Genomic DNA, 25,161 nt, shown 5'->3' with positions numbered 1-25,161 from the left:
TAGTTGTTTTTTTGGTATGTTACATATATTTGTAATGTATTATGATATTTGAGAGGGAAAATATATATGCAGACTTTAACCAGTTGCAAGTTGTCAAAGCAAACTGATCAAATGTTAAGATTTTGAAAAAAATAAGCTAAAGTTGAGAAAAACTAGTTTGCATCAATTGGGTTTTTTTTTTTTTGTTTTTTGATTTTTGCATTTAAATTGTTTTAATCTCCATTTTGAGGCTGAAAAGACTGGGAAAGATTGTTTAACGAAGATGGCATGGTTAAATAGAGTGTGGTTTTCAGACCTGTGTTTGAATTTTAGCTCTGGCCTTCGTTGTAACTTTGACAAATTAGACTTTCCTGGCCTTCAGGTTTCTCACTCCTAATAATGCCAATGCTGAGGAGTGTTGTGAAAATTATTTTTGTTGGCACTCAGCAGACACTCAGTAAAAGAAAGCTTTTATTATTTGTGTTTATCGCTTCAGAAGAGAAGTTAAAGTACGTGTTAATGAAGGTGAATTTTGGCTGGGAACACAGGCCTCTGGGTGGTTAGAGCTGTGAAGGAGAGGGGTAACTCAGTAGGTTAAAGTATGTGACAATGGAAGGTCATGAAAGGGTATTGTGAAAATAACCAGAGTCTCTCTCCCCTAATTTAATTCTTTAGACTCTAAATTTAGTTTTCTAGAGAATTTACAATGAAAGTAAAATGATATTAAATTTTCATTTAGGAACTCAGTGAAGTGAGAATTTGGTTTCATCCATTTGCGCATGAAAAGTCTTTTTAACTAGAAAGGCAGCCAAATTATACCCTACACACTAGAGGGATATTTCAAGTTATTTGTTTGCTTTTTTCCTATGATGTTCTTAGAACCCACATCATGAAACAGGCAATACTTATACATAACATAACTTATATACATAACAATGCAGTTATAATTGGTGATGGGAATTCTGACCAAAGATTGAAAATCAAGTAAACCATAGCTACACCCAAAAACATATCAAAAATCAAAGGCAACTCTATTTCTGTACTAGTTTAGATGGAATTATTATGTTCCAAGTCCCATAAAATGAACATATATATACTAACTGCACTAAATTGTATCATGGTCTTAATGTATTATAAGACAACTAAGTACCACTCTATCATATCTATTACCTATAGACCTGACTAGCAATAAATACTCTATGATAAACATAGGTATTTGTTCATATTCTTGGAATTCTCCTTGAAGCTGATTCTTTTCCACCTCCTTCTGGGTAAATTTCCATGTTGCAAACAGAGACTTACCTTACAGCTTGAACTAAATCCTAACTAGATAAAGTTAGACTAAGCTAAACTGCAAGCTCTCTGTGTGTCATGGAAACCAGGTGAGAAGGTTACAGAGAAAGGCACATGAAAAAATGCTAACATTACTCATCAGGAAAAAAGAAATCAAAACTGTGATATCATCTCACACCTGTCAGAATAGCTAAAATTAACAACATAAGAAACAACAGGTGTTGGCGAAGATGTGGAGAAAGGCGAACCCACTTGCACTGTTGGTGGGAATGCAAACTGGTGCAGCTGTTCTGGAGAGCAGTAAGGAGGTTTCTCAAAAACTAAAAATGGAACTACCCTATGATCCAGCAATTGTGCTGCTAGGTATTTACCCAAAGGATACAAAAATACAGATTCAAAGGGGTACATGCACCCCCATGTTTATAGCAGCATTATCAACAATAGCCAAACTATGGAAAGAGCCCAAATGACTACTGACTGATGAACGGCTAAAGAAGATGTAGTGTATGTACATACATATAATAGAATATTATTCAGCCACCAACAAGAATAAAATCTTGTCATTTGCAACAGTGCGGATAGAGCTAGAAAGTATTATGCTAAGGGAAATAAGTTAATCAGAGAAAGACCAATTCTATTCCTGAAGACAATATTACACTGTATGTTCGCTAAGAATTTAAATAAAAAATTGAAAAGCAAAAGTTACAGAGAAGAATGAGATAACTGAATAAGCTTTAACAACAACAAAAACAACTATCACCATTTTCATGTCCATTAACAAACAGTAATAACAGTGGATTTGATAAGCATCTATACTTCCTTTTTTTCAAAGCAACAGACCAAAATACCCCAAAAGATATTAAACCATTTTAATCATTTAATACGAGGATGTTTTGTTGATAGATTTTGAGAATACCTAAGACCTCATTTATAAAATAACACAATTACAATTATTAACATAGACTTTAAAGGGGGAATTTTGAAACCCCCCACAGTTTAATACACACCTTGCCCCATTTCTTCAATCAAAAATATTAAAAAAAATTTTTTTGCACACCTGTGTGCTTGCCTCCTGTGATTAAACTTGGTTTCATGGGGGGGGAACAATAAATATGGCTACTGCTGCACTTGAAGCTTACAGTCTAGCCGGGGAAGACAGACAATGAACAAGTAAATAGAAATAAGTGGAACTTCCTGGAATGTGGGGATCGATATAAGTGTCTTTGTTGGATTTCTCTAATGTGAGAGATTGTGAACGACAGGAAGGGTTCTTATTGGCATCTGTTTTTAAAATACCACCAGTTAACCTTTTGTGAGGATTTCCATTTGGGGCATTGATTTGTTGCGCAGAGATTCTCGGAGGGCATGAGTTACCATCTGACTGCTAAGTATACTTAGAAAAAGCATCAGTTCTTTTATGATCTTTGGACATCAAAGATGTCCTAAGGAGTAATGACTTTAACCCATTCCAAAGACGTATCAAGTAATTGACCAGTGGAGGCTGAAAAACTTTTGCCATTTGAATGAATATGTATTCTCCAAATGCTTTTCTGTGAAGTAAATGTTTTCCTAATTAGGCTTAAAAATGTGAAATTTTGTTGCAAAATTGATTTTCTATTAAGGCACTAAAGTAGTTTCTCTTCCTTTCTGCTTGGGTACTAATTAAATTATGTCCCGACTTGCTTTAATTCAGCAATCAATTTTTTCTCCATTTGCACTGGATTACAGAATCTCATTTAAAAATCACTCGTTAACAAATTCTACACAAAGCAGAAATGATAGACTTATTCTCTAATGGAGACAAAAACAGTACTGGTAAAGTCATAAGACAGACTTACTCAAAAGTCAAAAAAAGATTTAGTTGTTTTCTGGTAGTATATATTTCTTATATAGTATATGCTGTCTTTAGAGATAAAAAGTAGTAGTGGAAGCCATGGGGGTTAAAATACATTAAAAAATTAGAACAAAATGCTAAAATAAAAAAGGTCTAAGTGATTTAAAGATGTACCTGATGCTAGGGTGCAGCACTGAGACAATTTATAAAATCATAAAATTAAAAAAAAAAATGGAATTCTAGCCATTGATTTTAACATTTGAAGTAATTAAGCAGATGTATAAAATTAATGGACTATTCTAAAAGTATGAAGGTTAGTTTCAGGTTTGACTTGTGGCTGGCATAAATATTTTATTGAATAATTAAAAATAAGACAATCTCAGGGCACCTGGGTGGCTCAGTCAGTTAAGTGTCCAACTCTTGATTTTGGTTCAGGTCACGATCTCATGGTTAGTGAAATGGAGCCCTGAGTTGGGCTCTGCACTGACAGCACGAAGCCTGCCCGGGACTTTTTCTCTCCTTCTCTCTCTCTGCCCCTCTCCCGCCTGTGCGCTGTCTCTCCCTCTCTCTCCCTCTTCCCCCTCCCCTCTCTCTCCCCCCTCCTCCTTTGTCTCTCCTCCCCCTCTCCCCCCCCCCCCTCCCGCCTCTCTCTCTCCCCTCCCCCTCAAAATAAGTAAGTTAAAAGAAAAGACTATCTTGAAAACATAGCCTGGGGTTATACATATTAGAAACATTTTGCAAATGGGTAATTGAAAACCTTTTGCCAAAAGCTGATTTTTGAGGCCCTATATCAAAAAGGGAAAATAAGGAAAAGTTTTATATGTTACCATCTCTCAACTCAGAGGATATACATTTCTGATTTAAAGAAACAAAAGGAACACAAAAGTCTAGTAGACTGTAAAGTCAAATTCCATCTTCCTCTGTTAGGAGGTGGCTATGATTGTGTCAGAGAAAGTTAACAAGTTGGAATGGAAAGTCATCCAGAGATGTTTCTTCAGGGGCTAGAATCTAACAGTGGGAGCTCTGCACTTGTTAGGGCTCTTCCTGCCATAGCTTATCTCTTTCACACACCTTACGTTTTCAACATGCGCTTAGTAACTTTCAGATAAGGCTTCTTCCCTTTCTTCCTTCTAAACTGCTTGCAGATTTAGTTGATCACTAAAATAACATAATTTGTAACTTACATAATTCCTTCATCATCTTATGACTTTTATATTATTCAACTTTTGGGTGACAACGCCCTACCCCATTTGATCGAAATCACAAGGTTGGATCTAAGTGGGTGGGATTTAACCTATTTAAATCCAAGTGTCAACCAAGTGAACAGACGACCATGATTTCAGTTTCTAGATTCCAAAGCTATATCTTGAATTCCTTTTTTCCACTTTCCTTTATGTCTTTCATTCCTTATGACATTAAATATTACACTGTTAGATGAAAAGGAAATAAAAATCATGAACGGAATTGTTCATGTAAAATGGAAAAACAATATCTTTAAAATTGTGAGAAGCAAAGTCAATCTGAGACTTCAATTTATTTACACAACTATAATTTCCTGCAGTTAATGGACAGTAGCATGAAAAACTAGAGCCTATATCAGTGAGAATAAGTAATTCTTCAGATGAAAAATGTAATTGGATCTTCATTTATTATGAGACAGTTTATACCTGGTTCTAGTCATCCAGAGATAGGTTGTAAACTAGACACCTGTTTTATGAGGCTGCTTATATCATGATGAAAGGAAAGAGCCACTCAACTGAAAACTGAAAATTACTATTCCCAAGTAGGTATCCAAGAGGAATGGCTCTAGAGTTTAAGAAGGTAGTTATAGAGTTACTTCCCATTAAAAACTCCAGGGACATTCAGTAAATAGAATGGTGGTGAGGAAAAGAAGAGAGAAGTGGATTTGGATATAGGGAAAAGGCTAGAACAAAGAGGGAGGTAAAAGCATGAAGTGAAAGAGAACCCAAACAAGATTGGCCAAGAAGAGAGAATGGGAGATCTCTTGCTTATTGAACATTTACCACATACCAGGCTCTGTATTAGGTATTTTACACTCTATCCTAGTCAGTCTGTAAGACAAAGGGTAGATAATGTTAAACCACTTTCTAAAGAAGAAAAAAACCCTGAATTTTAGAGAGCTTAAGTGATGTGACCAAGTTCTCTGAGCTAGTGAATGGACTTGTCGGAAATGAAACCCAGGAGTGTTTGATCTTAAAGACGGGACTTTTTCCAGAAACCAGTCTCAGTGACAGTAAGCCAGGCAAAGATTGGTGTGAAGAAGGAGAATTAGACTGCACTGTATGCAATGAAAGCAGAAGCAGTGTCTACCCTTTTTACTTTCTTGAGTACCTACACAGTCCCAGAAATGTAGCAATTTACGGTAAATACTCAAACAGTATTTTTGAATGAGTTGGGCTACAAAGGTTTGAGATAGGGAGAGAAGACCTGGAAGAAGAAGAAAGAAATAGAAGACAGAGATAGGAGAGGGCAAGTAAGGGGGTGAGAAGAAAAAAAATGTGATTCTTTTTGGACAGTCTATCTACTCTTAGATTCCAGAGTCAAACCTATCAGCTTACTGTCGACATTCAAACTCTGCCCACATTCAAAGAGTTTTTGAGAAAGGAAAAAGTGCTTGATGGCTTACATTTTCTTAACTCAGGCACAAATACTTGAAAACTTTTCAGAAACCCAGTGAGGTATGAATCCCATACCACTTTATAGTTACCAGATGAAGGTGAGAAGTATGAACCATACACTCTGGGCAGGTAGCCATTGTGAAGCATGAGTGGGTCATATTTTGATACTCAACTAACAAGCTAACGATTAACCAGTCAACTAATAAAAACCTTTCAGTTAATAAATATTTGTCATGGTCCCACTTTGCACCCCAGTTGCAAGGAATTTACAAAGGAAAACATTTCAATAAAACATAAAAATTCAATGAAACAGCTCATTACTTTGTTAAAAATTTAGAAACATGATCATATTATTTTCAGACAGATGTTGGATTTAACATTGATATTCACTCATAAAGAAGAACTACTTACAAAAATAACAAAATGTAAAAACTCAATATTATCCTCGGATGGGTTTTGAGTATCCACGGTGGGGCTAAATCTGTTTCAGTATCCAAGAGTCTAAGTTTGACTAACGCATTTGGTTAAGTTATGTATATTCTTTCCAAAAGGAAAGGAGAGCTTAACTCGGATAATTTTTATTCCTTTTTTACAGACAAATTTAGAGCACTAGTAAGATTCAATTTCAAAACAGCAATCAGCAAATCTGTTCTAAAACCTCACTAAGTTTCACTGGTCAGAGAAAACCATAGGCTGTGAGGATTCCCAGGTGATAGGCTTGATTGAATGTGTTGAAGACTTGGGCCACTCTTTTTGATCTCCTGGGTGGCCCCAAAGTGATCACGCCTTACAGAATCCTAGGGATCCTGAATGATGGAGGCTGTTGGCAATCCCCTGAGTGATTATAAACCCAAGGGATTGTCAGGATCCAAAAAATAGCTAGAAATTGAGCTGCCTTAGGAATTCAGAGAAGCTAGAGTTGTTTGCCTTTGTGATATTGGCCTGTTGAGACATTTGCACAGAAAAACGCCAGTGCCAGGCAGGCATAGCATAATCAAATAGAATTGATTATTATGTAGTTTAAATGCACTAAAGATATTGAACTTTCCTTTTAAATCACAGAAAAGTCCTGTGCTGAACTATTAAAACTGGGGAAAAAACAATGTGAAGAGTACTATAATAATGTGACTTATTTAAAAAATGGATTTAATATCCGCCTTTGTGAATTATATTTGATGTTCCACCCATCATACTCTGATATCTGTAGAAGAAACAATGAACGGTCTGTGATATGCAGAAATAATCAAGGGAAAAGTGCTATTTTATTTCTGTTCAATAGCTACATAACCTATGTAGAAAATGCAAAATTATTGCTGAAAAATACAAAGAATGTGATGATTTTTCACTGTCCTTTTAAAAAAGTAGATATGTACGTGTCTGGCATTTTGTGAGCTTTTCAGAAACAGATAGTGAGTATGTGTGTCTGTCCAGGGAATTATCTATAGACATGGTGCATGAATCTTTCTCGTTTCTTTCAAATGAGACCCAGAAGACCAGTATACTTTGTAATGAGGTTATGCAATCCCTTAACCCTATTTTACCAGCTGTCAGCAGCTGGAGGCCCACGTTATCCTTTGTAGAGAGCATCTCTCAATAGGTTATTATGTGAACAGCAACTGGCGAGCACAGCTTGTCTGATTAGAAATGCTAATGTTTCCCTTACCTCTTCCTTCTCCGCACTTTGCAGGTCACGCCACTCCTCAGTTATGTGACCGAAATCCACTGTGTTCATGGGGACTTTAAATTCCCCAATGATGTCATGCTTGGAGAAACGATCGAAATCATATACAGCCATCACCAAGGTTTTGCCACCCAGTTCTGAGTACGGCACCTTAATAAAAAGAGATGAGGATAAAAATCTGGTCACAAATTTAAAATGTTACTTTTTATAGTGTTTAATTGTAATATATATGTTGGATAAGCAAAACAGGGAGATAATGGTGCCTTTTAAAAATGAATTCATTTGAATCACTGCTTGAGGCTTAAACTGGGAGAAATGAGGGACTTACCATAGTCAGTTATCGCTTTATCCTAAAGTTCTAAAAGCTATTAGTATTATTGATTGACTAATAATTAGTATTATTGATATTGATTGATGACTATTAGTCATGCTATAAACACTTTAAGATTTAGCAGTGTTGGCACATAGTAGGCACTTAAATATGTATCGTTTGAATGATTAGTACCTCCTTCCGGTGGGAATTTGTTTAATACAAGAATAAACTAAGATGTATTGCACTTGACCATGTAGGTTTTACTTGTAGGATATTGTGTTATTGTTATGATCATTTATATTGTAAGAGTATAACTTAGGGTGGAAAACTTGCTTCCAAAGTCCCACTAAGTCTTTCAAGCCATTTGGATGCTACAATTTAATGGAGCAGTGATTTATGTAAAAGATATGCTAGGAGTCAGAAAGGATTTAAATGAAATTCACAAGTTGCCTCGCTCCCTAAAACAATTTACAGATAGACAAGAACTGACTAGAAAATTAATGTTCTGAATATCAGAGATGCATTATAAAGATCTTGAGGTTCATTCTTAGGTATGACACTTGTTAGGATGAATGGTGGCAAAAGGCCAAGAGCTGATGGGTTCTCCAGCTGTTCAGATATATTTGGGACAGATGCTGTGGGCTGGGATTTTTACTGGTGACATTGTTAATATTCAGGGGAAGTAGTGCATTCTAAGGAAGCTACACTTCAGTAACTGGGTAGAAATGCCTAATTAAGAAATTGTTTGGACTTGTATTGAAGGTTTGATCAATTTTTGTCAGTACAAATGGTTGTCTGAGCTCCATCAAACATTTCTCAATGAGCTTTGCATATTAAGGGAAGGAGAAGGAAGTGTATTTGACCATATACGTATAGGAAATTTTAGTTTATCAAAAGTTTGGCTTTTTTTCTCACTTATTTGTCATCTATTTAGCATCTGATTAAAATACTTTGACTAAAATGGAGGAACCATGCCTTTTCCATTTTAGAAGAAAACAAAAAACCCTGCAAAACAGCTGAATTTCAAAGGAAGAAATGAATTTTAGAGTAGGGGTAAATATTTCGTCTTATTTCTGAAATTACTCTGGATTTTTTTGTGATTCTACTGAAATAACATAAAAAAAAAAAACCTAGGCTTGGGGTCAGACAGGCCCAGGCCTGGGTTTTCCCACTTTCCGGCTGAAGGGCCTGGAGCAAGCAAATACACCTCACACATTTCGCCTATCAAATAGTGTTAATACTAAGACCTACTTCACAGAGCAGTGGAAGGCTGAATGAATACATGTTAGGTACAGTCGGCACTTACATACTTATTATTTGAATGATTAGTAACTCCTTCAGGTGGGAGTTTGGACGAAAAGAAGCATTTAGGTCAGGGCATGTCACGTTCATGTGAAGTGGATTTGAACTCAGTTTTAAAGCCTATTCTCTTTAAACTATTATGCTTCGGTTCTTCCATCATCTTGCCTGTTGGCATTTCAAGATGCATAATCTACAATGTCTCCTGGAGAAATTAACCAGTTCTCTGGAAACAACAGCATAGTTCTAAGTGTATCAAAATATATCACACTTTGGATTGATTTATGGCTTTGTCAGCATTCTTGAAATAAAATAGAACCTGATGAAATTTTATAGGCAGTTAAAAAATTTCAGTAATTAAACCTTTTGAAGCCACAGAAATTACTAATAAAATTTTAGAAATACATTTTTTTGAAATAATACACAGATAACTCAGACACCATAGTATTTCAAATAATTTAAGAAATCTTAAATTGTGGTCAGTAACTCCTGACCTAAATGAAAATTAATACATAGCCAAACAGAATGATTGTCATTACCATTTGCAATATTTTATTAGTTTTATCTTCATTCTATGCTTTGTGGTATATTGACCATAGTGATGTTATTCATAGGCTGAGTAGTTCCAGAATCTTTTTATTACTACTCTAAATGAACTATCGGGGTATAAAAAAGTGTAGGTTTTAGATAAGATTACTGACAATACTTTGGAGATTTTCGTCACAAAATCTGAAATTTCAGAGTGAATACAAAGACATTGCTCTCTTACAAAACTGGAAACCAGGCTCGAGAAAATGACTCCTGCCCTTAGTTGCATCCATTTTATTTCGCACCATAGTATTTGCTTGCATGAGGCACATGCTATCGCTAAGGCTGGCTGATAGATGAGTGATGTTGAATCTACCTGCTGGCAAACTCACAGACCTTTCATTTTTCAGAAATGTATTATTTTAAGTAATGCATTTTACAATTTTTTTCACATATTAAAGATAGTTACCAAAGAAGTGCTTTTATGCGTGACTTTAAGACATGAGCTACAGAGCTGTATGTGTAGAGATGCCTGAGGCCTGCAGGGTACGTTTTCCTGTCAGTTATTTTATGGCCAGAATCTCTCTTTATTATTGTCAACTGAGGTGTCTCAGCAAGATTCAGAGCGCTAGGGAAGAGCCTAGAGTTAAAGGAAAATGCTAGAAATGCAGAAAAACAATAGGTTTGTATTCTTGTTAGTGATAGGTTCAGAATGGCCTTTAAGTGCTTAGATTGCCCCTGTACACACAGAATTCTGCAATGAGGGTAAAACCTATTTGTATCATTTAAACAGTGGAACACAGCTTACTTTATTCTGTGATTGTAACTTAATTTTGGGAACTTAGAGACTTAGGAAAATAACAATTTCATTGCTCTTTTGTCTTTATTCAAGAGAGGGGGAAATGTTCAAGTCTATTGGCTCACTTGATGTTGATTTTCCTTTTTTGGATGTGATTGACATCCCCATTATACTCCAGTCTGTATTCTGTTCTGAGATGGCCAAGCTGAATCCTACTTTAACCAAATCTAAACACAGTGCAGAATCCTCACTGGAATGAAGATAAGAATTTTAAATATTCTGAATAGACTCATCCTTGAACCTCTGAATAAGTGGTCATGTGCATTTCTACGTATGTGTCAGGATGAGATGGGTCTTAAAACCACAGAGGAAAAGTTATTAGTAAGTACAGAAAAAAGTACCTTGAAAGTAAATTGCTCGTTGAAGACAGGATTAAGGGTCTTTCGGTGGACTTTTGTCTCAAATTTCTTCTTTTTATCGGGCAGCAGAAACACTTTAACATAGGGGTCAGACGTGCCTCCCATGTCTAAGGCAGGCAGCTCAGCAGCCTGGATAATCCCTACCAGCAGCTGGAAAGAGAGACAGAATAAAGCAAACACAAACATTGGTGGACATTTTAGAAAAGATTGTTCACGATATTGCATATTGTGATCTCTCTCCCTCTTCCTCTTTGCTTTTAATAAACTTTTATTTATTTCTCTTATGAATCTAAACCCAGAAGGCAAATGAAGCAAGCCATATAGACTTCAGAAACCCAATTATGACAGATGCAGGCTCTGGGAAGCCTGGTTTCAAACACAAAAGAGGCTTTTAAAAGGTTGCTGATTACAGTTAAATATGGAATTCATATTTGCAAAAGGGCTGCAATCAAATAACTTTCCAGTTGCTAAAAGCCCTTGTGCATTATTATTTTTTTTCCAGGGCATGATTTGTAAATGGAAATAAATTGTTAAACAATAACAAGTCTGTAATTATGAAGTAGGAAATTTTTATACTAAACTCAAAGCTTCAGACCAGCGCAGTAGAAATTTCTTAGAAATTGGGTAGCATTTTGAGATAAAAATAAGACGTGCAAGTTTCTATCATATTTGACCTTTATATGTATGCTGCCTACTTTTTATTTTAACTTACAGTAAAATCATTTATTCTGTTTAAATATAGGACATGGAGTCAAAGAATATAATCTCAGCTTCACATAAATGAAAGCAAGATTACAGATATGATTTTTAATGTTTTAAGTGACCAAGTTTCTGATTTTTTTTTCAAATGCAGAGATTTCTCCATGTCTTTTTTTCAGTGATAAATTCTTGTATTACTATGAATGGGAGTGTAGCTGGCATTGTTCATGTTTTTGCAAAGAGAATAAAAGGTGTGAGCGGATGATTCTAGAGGTGTTGTCATCAGACATTTTGTATCAACAGACTGGTTTAGACCCACATGGAAAACAAAAATAGACCCTTGTCCATAAATACAATTACATTATGGCTTTACACATCAGGCCTGAAAATTTGAGTCTGACTTTTTAGCCAATTCACTTCCTTTAAAAAAAAAAAAAGTCACATTCATTTTCCGTAAAATTGACCCACTGTGTTGGTAAGGACACTTTGGCTAGTTGGCTCAGTTTTTAACTGGGACCCATACTCTGGATGATTGTTGTTTCCGTTTTAGTGCTCAATATATTTGTGACAGCATCATACAACAGTAGCAATAAGAGTGCTGGATTGTACATATGCAAAACATAAACAGATGGTCAAAGAACAGCTAAAATAGACATCAGGTTATAAAGACATGATGAGTAAAGCAAATGGTTTGTCTCTTGGTTTGCCAAGTTGGTATTTGGAATTTGCCTTTAGGTAGCAATGTGAATAAGCAAGATTCTATTTCCTCCTCACTTTGTAAAAAAATTTTGATGTTTATTTATTTAGAGAGCGAGTGAGCCAGGGAGGAACAGAGAAAGAGGGAAATGGAATCTCAAGCAGGCTCTGCATTGGCAGCACAGAGCCCGATGCCGGGCTCGATCCTACGAACCGTGAGATCATGACTTGAGCCAAAATCAGGAGTCAGATGCTTAACTGACTGAGCCACTCAGGTGCCCCTTCTCCTCACTTTTTGAAAGGAATTTTCTTTTGGGAAGGAATGCAGTTGTCCTATAACCTAAACTCTTTAAACCTAGGTGACTTACATTCTAAAGAGTTTTGGAAATTTTTTGACAAGGGGTGGAGTTACTTCTTCCAACTCCCCCCTCTTCTGCTTGGAAGATAAATATCACATTTCTCTCTGCCATGAAAGCCTCTCATTTAGAGTACTTTACAGTTGTGTTTTAGTTTTTGTAAGCAAACATGTATATTTGATTATAGCTTAATATATAAAATTCCTCACACTATATTTCATGACTCATAGATTCATTTTATAAATTAGATTAGCTGAGAACTTTTGGAAAAAAAAATCAATGCATACTAATTAAAAAATATTTCATCAGGTGGACTCTCCTAGACCTCAGAATGAAATACCTTTTTAACAATTTGATGTTTGCTAGAAAGGGAACAATAAAAGCACTCATTATATATGAGTAAGAAAAATGCTATTTTCTTAAAAATACTTTATAAAATGATACTTAAAGAATTTAAGCTGACTTAGAAGTTTCAAAATTATGACTAACCAGGATGAGATACCACGAGATTTCTACTGGGTAATATGAAAGTAGAATAAAGTATTAAAACATACTGGATACACATATAAAGGAAGGTTAAATTTCTGGAAAAAATGTTACATGTTAAGATAACATGTATTGACCTTCATCTTTGCCAGAATACGTAAATAATAGGAAGTTTCACTCTCAACCAACTCCTGATGACCAAATTTTGGTAGCTGGGATAAAAATGACCACAAATTCCCTATTTTAGTTATAATTAACTATAAATTCCCTATTTTAATTAACTATTAACTATAGTATGCCTATAGATGTGTATAAATCCATACCTATAAACTTGTATCTGTAACCAAAATGCAGCTTTCTAGAATGTATTATGAAATGACTAGCCATGGCTGTAATGAAGCTGATCAAATAAACGTTTTTAGTATGATAGAGCATATCAATACATTCTTCATGAAGAACTCTCTAGAAATTTGGAAAGTGAAGACATTACTTAAACTGTCAATTTCTAAAAATAAATAAATAAATAAATAAATAAATAAATAAATAAATAAATAAATAAACCTAGAATTCTTGCAACTGTGTAGAGCTCTCATAGTGTTACTGACTTTGGACTTCGGTGCTCAAAGTTGAGCATTGGTATTTGTTCTATTTATTCATTCCTCACGAAACTGGAAATAACACAAGCTGTGTTAGTAGTAAATGTATTTATATTATCACTTTTTTTTCCTCTAAAAAGATGAGAGAAGCAAAACAACAGAGACAGTTAAAACTCTGCTTGTCAGATGTGGACACTGTCCTGAAGATTCTTAACAGCCTGATCTCTAATTCCGCTGACTCCACTAATTCTTATCTAGCTTTTGAATTTAACAATTCAGAAGATAGAGAGACATGGTCAATTTCATGTGTCCTAGAAGGTTTTTTTTTTTTTTTTTTAAATGTAGGGATTTTTAACCTTTATCTTTGAGCTACCTCTATAACACGGTTACTAAAAGGTACCTAATACTATCATTTATCTAGGTGTCACTTCGTGGCTTTTTGAGAAATTGAAGCAGGAATGATTGTTATATTACTGTCTTCAGTTCCTTGTCACTTTTTGGGCAGAAGTCACAGGCACTAGAAATGAAGTTGCTGGTCTTTCTACTTTTCAAGAACGGTTAGCTTATGCATGCTAGGAATTTTACCTGGTATCATATTATATAAGGCATTTGTGCCTTTGAAATTCATGGAAGGCAATTAATTTTTCATCTTGGATTCCTTATCACACAGTTACATTTTGTTTTATTGTTATTTTTTGAGAGAGGAGAGGGTGGGGTAGAGGGAGAGAGAGAATCGTAAGCAGATTCCACGCCCAGCATGGATTCCAATATGGGGCTTGATCTCCCAACTGTGAGTGAGATCATGACCTGAGCTGGAATCGAGAGCTGGATGCTTAACTGACTGAGCCACCCAGGTACCCCTACATTTTGTTTGAAAGCTTTGGTTGAATGGTGGTTTACTTCAATGGTTCCTCACCCTGTTTGGATCTAAATTCCATACATTCCAGGAGAGATTGTTCAAGCTCAGGCTGAGGGGCCAGTGGAGGTGACACTGTGGCTGGGAGCTGTCAGAATCAGACTGACTACTCCCAAGTTCATTTGTATTCTGCTTGCCTGCTGTAAGTGCCATAAGCAGATGTAATCGGTTGAATACTGTGAATTCTAATTACCAGAAGTTAAATTAGCAAGTAGGGGACTGCCTGTACTTCGATTTCATCCATAGCTTTGATAATTGCATTTTCCCCTCGCAGCAAACGAAATGTTTTAGGAAGTATCTTGCTTCAATTTCTACTTGGTAATTTCAGAAAATGTAATGGAATTAGAAGTCATTTCCTCCACCCCCCCCCATACCTGGTTATTCTGGAAATCGTAATCCAGCGAATATTGAAGTTTCCCCAATTTCTCCTCTTCTTTGGGTTCTTCTTTTTCTTCCCCATCAGTCAGTCCAGTTTCAGCATCATCATCCTTTAGAGCCTATGAGTAGGGAATGGATTATATGTGAGCTCAAGTGAATTCATGGAAACCCATATTCACCTGGGCCCGTGGTTATACTTCCAAGCTGTTAGAAGCAAAAGCACAAAAATGCTGGAAATCCGTTTGTCTGACACACATTCACATTTGCTGCTTAGATAACTTTTAAAATTCCACTTGTGCACGGAATTTTTTTCCCCAACCAGCAAGCAACATGGAAGCAATGGAAGAAGCCCCTCAGAATATTGCAAGCAAAAAATGTAAAGTCGTTGCAAAGAAAATGTCAACTTGGTATCATGTTTGGCTTTGATAAAACTGCTTCTTTCAGAGATATGATAAACATGCTATTAACCAGGCCAGGTTTCACATTCATGTAGTTTAAAGAGATCGAAGCATCATGTAAAACATCATCGTTACATGCAGTGGAGTACTTGTATGAAATGCGTGGCCTTTTCTTGCCTTTTTTCCTATGAGAAAGGTAGCCGAGTAAGTGATTCTCCAAGACTTTTAATTTCCTATGTTTCACATGTACGTTTCTAATGGTTATGGAAAAAGTGGAGATAACATGCCACCAGCAAATGCATGTTTAGAGAAAAATCTATGCCATGTCTAGTTTCAGTTTACCATTTCATTTTTATAACAGCTCCACAGAAAGCTAGGCTGAATTAAATTGATTTATGGGTCTGTTTTATATTAAAAAAAATAAAAGTAGTTATGTTTGCCATTTTGTCAAACTGAAATCAGTATAAACATTTATTTTGCATTAGTGAACAAAAATCATGGTACTGAACTCTCAAAACCCAGTTTGGACCAACTGAATATTCTTGATAACCTAAAACTGAAGTGTACTGTAAATTGAAATACTAGAAAGCTCATTATTTGATAAAATACATTCAGATGCTCCTCTCTTTTGAAAGTGTATATTTTCCCATTAAGCACAATAGTTGTGCTGAAATAAAAGAAGTTATAAAGGTAAATATTAGGACTTATTTTTTTTTTTTTTTAGGGATATGGATTCTTCTTGCCTTACAGAATTAGAAAAAAAAATTTTAAAAACTTCACATAGTTATTCAGAATTAAAAAGTGATAAAATTACATTTCCCTGACTACTAGTGAGGTTGAAAATTTTTAAAATCTTTAACCGTTTGTATTTTTTCTTCTGGGGACTACTTGTATATATCCTTCGCTAAATTTGCTAGCATTTTGTTCTGCTCTTACTTATTTCTAGAAACTCTGTATTTTACTGGTTTCAACTTTTCTGTGGGTGGGGATATATATATATATATATATGTATATGTATATATAAATATATATGTGTGTGTGTGTATATATATATATATATATATATATATATATACATACATACACACCCACGCACCCACACACACACACATATATTTACTATATATATAGTAAATATTCTTCCCTAGTGTTTGGTTATGGCATTTTCATTGCTGTGTGTGTGTGATAGATTGCTTTATATCTATGACAAGGTAAAGGAATCTTAACTCTTGTCATCGACTTATCGGAGAATCCTTGTAGAACTCAAATTCCAGAAGCATACCCAGATTTCAGAAAGGCATGAGTTGTCAAACTACAGCTCCATTACCCAACCTCTCCCCACCTTCCAGATTGTATGATCTTTCTTCTCTGTTAAGAGAAAGCTTTACTATTAACTCATCCACTTATACAAAGGCTCTCTGCTTCAAAAAGGCACTGAATTGACAAGATTGTCCATTTTGGCTCTTTTCACTAACTCCAATTCTATCCTAAAAAAAAAAAAAAAAAAAAAAAAAGTGGAGATGTGGTGGCATCGTATCAGTAGAACTCATTTGGGTGGGAGGATCATGTAGAGTTGAGCTGTAGTTAGAGGTGCCTCCCCTACTCTGTGCTTCTGGAAAATTTTCAGGAGCCTACAATGAGTTTGGAAAATTGAATATTACTGTTATTATGTCTGGGTAGAAACTTTCACAAATCTGGTTAGCCATACACCATTTCATTTGGAAAGTTCATACTTAGATGTTTTCCTGACTGGTAAAATGTTGATGTGCTTACTGATAGTCAAAGGCAGGAAACAATTAATGTAATTACTTAAAAACTTAATCTTTCAACTTGGGTGGGGGGGGGGGGGGAAGTCATTAAAGGGAACATAGTAGCAAAGTGACCAGAAAAGACTACTGAGTTTAATTAGAGGAACTGAGGCCCTTTCAAAACCTTGGCTGCATGTTAAGTCTTTAACACTCTAATCGATGTGCCTGGGAAACTACAGCTTAGGTAAATTGCCTCCCTGTAAGATTTTTAGTTTTTAAAAAGAATGGCAAACTATTTAATGCATATTTCTGTCTGAAAAATCTACACGTTACTCTATGATTATCAAAAAACTCATGGATTAAAATACTTTCTCAAAAGTCTCTTTCAGAACTGACAATTTACATATCATGTTTCATCCGAGTGCAATTTGAGATAGCGGAGATATTAAATCTCCTTCTTCCTAAGTGGTTTTCGCCCTAATAAAAGGTGCAGGACCATCTCTGCGATTATTCTGCATGAAATAGGGCTAAATTTTTGATAATTTCTCCGTGTCACTGTTCATCACCGAAATGATTAAGTCTATTCTTGTCCTGAGGGCTGAGCTCAAGCAGGACATCTTCTGTACCATCACATTAAACTCAGATTTATTAAATCAGTAGCTATTATAATATCTCAAGAGCAATACCCCTCCACCCCCTACCCCCAACAAAATGCAGAGGAAAAAGCTTGTAAACCCAGCAGTTTTGATGGTTTGCTAAATTGCAGTAGTGAAAGGTATCTTAGGAACATCAGATCTTATTTAAAATTTCAAAGATTTGGTGTACATGCTTCTGGCTTGCTTCGACATTCAAAAAGTGCTTAATTTACAAATCATTAGAAAGAGAAGTTATTCTAAGTTAAATTGTTCAGATTTGGATTTGATAAGGCACACTTAAAAAGTAGCACAAGGGACTGGATTTTCTTTCCATGCCCATCAGTTAAAAACTTGAGCTTTCTAATACTGTTGTATTTAATCAGTTAGGAATGGTTAAAATGAGAATCCTTTATCTTAAGAAAAAGAAATCAATTTAGTTCAGCCTCTTGATGTGTGTCAGAATGGTACACCCTGAGCCGTGGAGCCCCAGCGGCCAGGCCACTAAATGTATCCGAGCGTTGACTAGGGGTTTCTAAAGAGCAGAGGAAACCTACCGCAAGGGACAGTCCAGAACAGTCATGAGACATAACACAGATAAGGAGGACATAGAAGGAAGAAATAAAAATTAAAATATCCACACACATTAGTGAAAACCATGGAGAAATGACCATTCCAGACCTATGACTTTGCAAGTTGGTATTGCCTCTCTGCATTTTCAGTGTTGTCAAGCTTTAAGGAATTAAAAAAAAAATAAAAATAAAAATAAACCCCTTTAATTATAAGTCTCACTCTGTATAAACACATTATTACCAGTTAGTTTGTCATTGCGGGATTTAAAGATTCCTAGTTGGTTGTGAAATTTTAACATAGAGACGGATAGCCATGAGCATGGAAATTTGAATTTCTGTTCATTCCTACACAGATTGAAATGGTAAAAAACTTACTGGTGGCCCTGGAGCCCATGTATCTTAAAAAATCCTATATAAAATGCCTCTTGCATCTGTTCTGTTTGTAAATGAGAGTCATAGACTGTACTTGTTTTTCCCATTTTCACATAAATATTATGTTTAAAATATTCTGAAAATGTAATTAAGAGTAATTTTCTTAAGTTTTTTTTGTTAAATTTTTCTTTAAGTTTTCTGTTTATACTATTTTGAATTTGGATGACCGACATTTGACATACATCCTAAAACTGTACATTCTATTTTGCTTCATCATCCTTCCTCCTAAAAAATAGAACACATTATTAACTACTGTTGCCTGTTTTAAAAAGAACCTTAAGCTACTGTTACACAACTGGGCCTCTTTTTATTTGTCCAAATTGTATTTCATTCTGTACACTTAGTTATTCATAAAATAAGAGCTCCAAAATCCTGTATGGACAAGTAATACACTTGAAAGGATGAGATCTTTTTGAGTGGTTGAAATCTTGACTACTTTGTTGTAATAGTAGATTATTATAAACTATCACTGACTTCCTACTAGTATTCCTTTTTTACTTTTTTCTCTTCCCCTCCCATCCAAAGGAATAGGTGACCCATGAAAAATGAACCACTATCAATTTTCTGTATTTAGCATTTTGAGATCTTGGTCATTTATCCAGGTCATAACAGGGGTAATAAACACCACTACTATACTATAAATTACAATCTTACATCATACATAACAAATTCCACAAAGAAAAATACAAATTTCTTATGTGAGAAAAGAATGCTACAGTTACAATTTAACATTATTTGGTGCTTTTGTTAATTCTAGGATTTGGGAAAATGACATTTGACTTGTAGTTGTGAAAACGATAGGGCTGTATTTTCGTGTTGTTTCATAGATACAGCTGAAATTCACCTACACATTCAGTCCATGTCTGTATAGCACACTGTTTTTATGCTAATCTCACAATACATTGTTCAAAGAAATCTCTATCAAGTTCTGCTTGTTATAGAAAATGTTGAAATAAAGCAAGACATGTTTTCAAATTTCAGTTTCTATGTAGCAAATGAACTACAGAGAAAAATCTTTATTAGACCTCTGTGGTTGAATGTGGGTGCATGGACTTCTGTGGCTGTGATTAGAAACATTCAGAAAAATGTAAATCTTGTTGTTTTGTGCTCAGGACAAAGCTCTCTGAGCAGGAGTACAGGCGCTCCATCGATTCTATAGCTCTGAAACCAAACACAAGTTCAGTGAGTGCAAAAGAGCCTTTGCGAAATTGTCAATAGACACTACAGAGTCTTTGAGAAAAAGTGTTTAAAACTCAAGGTGGGGAGTGGGGTTGATGCCCTGAGTGTATGTTTAAGTAGGAAACTGTGCAAATGTACTAGAAATGCCCTCCTTGACTAAATTGTTCTTAATGAGATTCACCTATATAAGAGTTCAATTAATAGTAATTAATACTATGTAAAGAGTTTTAAAAACTGTCAATATCTGTTGCTATTTGGGAATAAATAGAACTTTTCAATTATTTGAAGGGAAACAAAGGTAATTGAGAATGTTATTTCTATGAAAAAGCTCTACATTTACATTTTTAATATGAATTAAGTGTTTGTTTTAGAGATAAACACTATGAATATGATTCCAAAAAATAATGAAGAGGGCTTTAATTTTAATTATTAATAGTAAACTTTATTCTGAACCAAATCATCCAGTTAATTTAGTAAATGTAGACAACACTGTAAAGAACATCCAAAGCCTTGGGAAGATAACCCAGCTGGATGGATTTTATAATCTGTGTTATGGTTTAATTGTCCCTAACTTAATGAAACAAGAATTTTGCCTTAAAATTATACCTTGTTCTTTAGGACTAGCTAATAGTTCTCTCCCTTTACCTGGTTAATTCACTATTCCTGAGCATTAATTATTGAGATATATGGATATGTAGAAATGGTAATTTTCATCAAGTATGATCAGTAGCCATAAGTCTCAGTTACTTAACAGAGATTATGAACAGTGATGTTAGAAGGGCGCCTTTCCCAAGAGGGGGAACATTCAGATACCCTTTATTCTGTTTCTCTAACTCTAAATGCAATTAAGACTGGCTGAACAGATGTAGTCAAAATATTCAGGCATCATTCCAGTATGCTGGACCTGTCAAGATGGCCCTGATGGTCATGGATGCCCTTTTCTGGTTCATATGCTTAAGAGACTGGAAAACCCTACCAAATGTTTTCATTGCACTTTGGGATGTTCAGTAGTGACTGAAAGGATTGCAAAGCATTTCTACAGCAGTGACATCTGTCCAGAATTTGTTGATATCTATGCTTATCTGGCATAAAACAATAAACCATTTATTAACTGTCAATGAAGTCATCTAAGAAGTAATGTGGAATGAATACATTACCTGATCTTTCATGGTCTTCCCTAAGTCTTTCACATCTTTCATGTTAATGGCATTCTTGCCTCCCTTTTCTTTTCCCTTCTTCTTGTTTTTCTTTTTGAACAAACATTTCTTACAGATACAAAAGCAGCAGGTCAGGACTAAAAGGACGGCGACTATGGCTATGGCAATTAAGGCCCACGGTGGCACTGAAAGAGGAAAATAGGCAGAGAGCATTAGTAATAAACATTACATATGCAAAGTCTTTTAACTCATGGGCTACAAAGATATTCACTGATTAATTTGCATCTATTGAGTGCTCCAGGCACACTGTTCTGTGCTATGTTACCCGTGTTTCCTCTGGCAGGATGATGGTTTCTATTGTTTCCAATTCACCCTTCCCCACAGGTTCAATATTCTTTCCTCCAAGTTAGAGTTCCATGAATCCATTCCTTCCTTCATTCAGAGCACAGCTTTGGAGTTTGGCCTTTGAGTTTAAATACTGGCTCCACCATTTATTAGCTGTGTGACCTTGAGCAAGTTACCTAACTTCCCTTTGCCCTCCGTCTTCTCACCTCTAAAGTAGAGGTAAATTGGTAGGTATCATAGACTTTTTGAAGATTAAAATAAGATGTATTTCATGGCACATGGTAAATGCTTAATACATATTAGCTGCTGTTACTCATCTATTACATACTAGAGGTTCTATGAATATGTTTTGGGCATAATGGGAGGGACAGACGTCAATCAAATAACCAGAGAAAATAAATAACATAATGATAATAAAGGTTAGGAAGAAGTACTTGGTGCTCTGCAAGTTACCTACTCTAAAAGTAGGACATTGGCCTGTTCAAGGTCTCCAGAGGCAGGGCAGAGTGTATGTGTTCAACGGCTCTAAAACCAGGCACTGATTCGGGCTTGGCCACTTTCAGGCTGTGTGACTCTGGCTAGATGGCGTAACTGTTCTGAGTTAGTTTCCTTCACGATAAAGTGAAGATAACAGTGGTACCCATTTCATCTCCTTTGAAAATTAAGGGAGTTAATATACTAAAAAATTTAGAGTGGCATCCAGCATATAGCAGAATTCATTGGCTATTTTTAAGGCATGGGGCTAAATATTATGGGTAACACAGAACACTCAGAGTATATGTGGGGACATAAAATACGCACACTAATAAATACACATTGAAAAACGTAGAGTTCAGTGGCTATACCAGGGAGAATCGAGAGGAAGAAGAGGTGATTTTTAGGTAAGAAGAGAGGCTTCAGGTTTGAAGGCTCTTTTTAAAATAATAAAGAATATATAAGTAAATATACTCAAACACATAAACATTTTTCTATTACAGTTGTCCATCTACTAAAAGTCAATCCATTTTCTTATTTGGCATATCGTATACCGTGTGCTTATATTAAAAAAAAACAAACTCTTGTGGAAATGTTTAAGATTTCATTTTGCCTGGAAAGGAATTATTCAATTATTGAGATTGATCAGAAGAAATAATTAGATTTGCCTGTTGTAATTAAGAAAAGACACTGGACATTGAAATGGTAAGAAGAGGTACTATTTTCTTCCACCTACATAAACATCATTAGTATCAGTGATTGCTGAATACAAGTCAGGAATGCTTTGATAAAGTAAAAGCACTTAAAAATTAACCTCTTCAAAAAACTGAGAAAACCCACTCTTAGCTGTCCTCCTGTGTTTAGCTTTATAATGTAGAATACTTACCATGCATATTATTATTCTAGCTTACGATTGGCTGATAAATGTTAGACTATATAAAAGCACAACTTCTGAAATTGTGTTTTTAGCCAAAGAAATATTTGAAAGTTATATATAAGCCAACACCAAATGACATGTTTTATGTTCTGTAATCTCATTAAACAATCATATTTTTAAAAATGTAAATGAAACTTATGTAACCAATGATATCATTCATAACACCTCATTTAAAACCTTCTGCCTCTTTTGATCTAGTTAAAACCCTGCCATGCATGAACGAAAGAGTCTACATATTCATTGCAGGCAAGACAGTATTAATAATGACCCTTCATTTTGAGCCTCGTAAATTATTCTTCTAGTTGGACTTGTATGATAGTCTCTCAGAGAGCTACATAAAAGTCTCTTAAATTACAGAGATCACTTGACAACTTCACAAAAAGAAAATAGACAGTGAAAGCATGGGGACATTATTTAATCAAAAGGAATTAAAGAAATAGGAACATAGGATTATAGGAGGAAATCTTACATACTGCAACCTGAAGGTAAATTATAACCACTGAGAAAATCTTATTTTGTGACTTTTATTTCTTAAAGTGCTACCATACTCTAGGTTGGATCTTCTGAGTAGCTTAATTTTAACTTGGAATATTCTATATTGAATATATGAAATTAACAGGATTTGTCTCACAAGTTACCAGCACCTTGAGATAGAATTTAAAAACCTGAAGGGTATCATTTTGTGTACCCATATGAAAACCTGACTGAATAGATACTTGGAATATAAACCACCATTTATAATTAAATTCAGTTATTTGAATTGAATTACCACCTTAAATGCTCCTGTGGAGAACAGCCAAATATTTGGAATTTGGGAAGTTTAGTAAGAAACACCATCTATAGGATAATTCATTAGTAGTATTTATAGAAATGTTTGAATATTAGTGAAAAAATCTCATGAAATGTATTTTATATTAGGCTAAAAATTGAAAACTAAATAGGGGCTAGCAACTGCTACAACTTTATATGTTATCTCAATATTCATAGCAGGTTTATTCATTATCCCTTTAATTGTATACAGGAAAAACTGTATAAAGAGGAAAAATATAGATCCAATAGTTTGAGAAATTCAAAATATCTTTACATTAGTAGGTCCAATAGTTTGAAAAGTTCAAAATATCTTTAGTAGGTAAAAAATGTACGTATCTTAAATGTATACAAAGGAAAAATCTTTAGCTTTGAAACCTTTTTAATAAAACATTTTATATTAAAAAAGTGAAAATAAATGACAGCATAAGATGCTGCCAAGTGTGATTTCCATAATAAAGTATAGCTTCAACAAAAAATGGGCTCAGAAAAATACTGCTTTTGGCAGAAAGCTATTAGCTTATTATTATTGCTACCCAACTATCATTAAATGGAATTTCATAACAAGAATTTTAACATTTAACTTAAAGACCTTTCAGCAGAAAATAATAGACTAGTGTAGAAGTTTTCCATTAGAAATGTGATTTTCATTTTCCAGTTAATGAATTAATCGCACATTATTTAACCCAAAGGTAAACTGATGCATAAGAATTAAGTCAAAGTCAATTTTAAACTGCTTCTGGTGTTTTAACTTAGACTTTGTGATAGGAAGAATTATGGTTCTTCTGAAATGTCCACATGATATTCTCTGGGACCTGTGAATATGTTACCTTACAATGGCAAAATGACTTCACATAGATGATTTAGGATCTTGAGATGGGGAGATTACTCTGGGTTACATCCAGATAGAACTGATGTCATTACTAGAGTCCTTATAAGTCAAAGAGGCAGATAGGAATTTCACAATCAGAAAGTGGAAGATTCTGTGCTTTTGATTTTGACGATGGAGAAAGGGATCATGAACCAAGGAGTGTCCTCTAGAAGCTGGAAAAGACAAGGAAATGCATTCTCCCATACAGTTTTAAGAAGGAATCTATTCATACAACCATTATGGAAAAGAGTATGGAGATTCCTAAAAAAATAAAAAAAAATACAACTACCATATGATCTAGCAATCCCATTCTAGGTATATATCTCAAGGAAATAAAAAAAAATTACTATTTTGAAGTGGTATATGCACCTCTATGTTCACTGTAGTATTATTGTTCATAATAGCCAAGATGAAGAAACTGATCCTGGGTGGCTCAGTCGATTAAGAGACCAACTCTTGATGTTGGCTCAGGTCATGTTCTCACTGTTTGTGGGATGGAGCCCCACATTGGGGTCTGTGCTGACATCATGGAGCCTGCTTGGGATTCTCTCTCTTCCTTGTTCTCTGCCCCTCTCCCACTTGTGCTTACTCTCTCTCTCTCACTCTCTCAAAATAAATATATCTTAAAAAACAACAACAACAACCTAAGGGTCCATTAATGGATGAAGGGATAAAGAAAATGTAATATATATGTATGT

At 35.0% G+C, this 25,161-nt stretch overlaps 1 protein-coding gene across 1 annotated transcript in view; it reads right to left on the bottom strand.

The window, feature by feature from the left end:
• SYT1 (synaptotagmin 1) overlaps nt 1-25,161 on the bottom strand; it is a 555,677-nt gene that overhangs the window by 135,384 nt on the left and 395,132 nt on the right. Inside the window, exons 5-8 of the mRNA XM_047865729.1 lie at nt 21,030-21,214; nt 14,908-15,030; nt 10,767-10,934; nt 7,409-7,576 (exon numbers count right to left, since the gene is read on the bottom strand). Coding sequence (XP_047721685.1) covers nt 7,409-7,576; nt 10,767-10,934; nt 14,908-15,030; nt 21,030-21,214 — 644 coding nt within the window. The remainder of the gene's footprint in view (nt 1-7,408; nt 7,577-10,766; nt 10,935-14,907; nt 15,031-21,029; nt 21,215-25,161) is intronic.

Source organism: Prionailurus viverrinus, chromosome B4, assembly GCF_022837055.1.
Source record: "Prionailurus viverrinus isolate Anna chromosome B4, UM_Priviv_1.0, whole genome shotgun sequence".
Lineage (NCBI taxonomy): Eukaryota > Metazoa > Chordata > Mammalia > Carnivora > Felidae > Prionailurus > Prionailurus viverrinus.
This window is presented reverse-complemented; position numbering and strand designations above follow the sequence as displayed.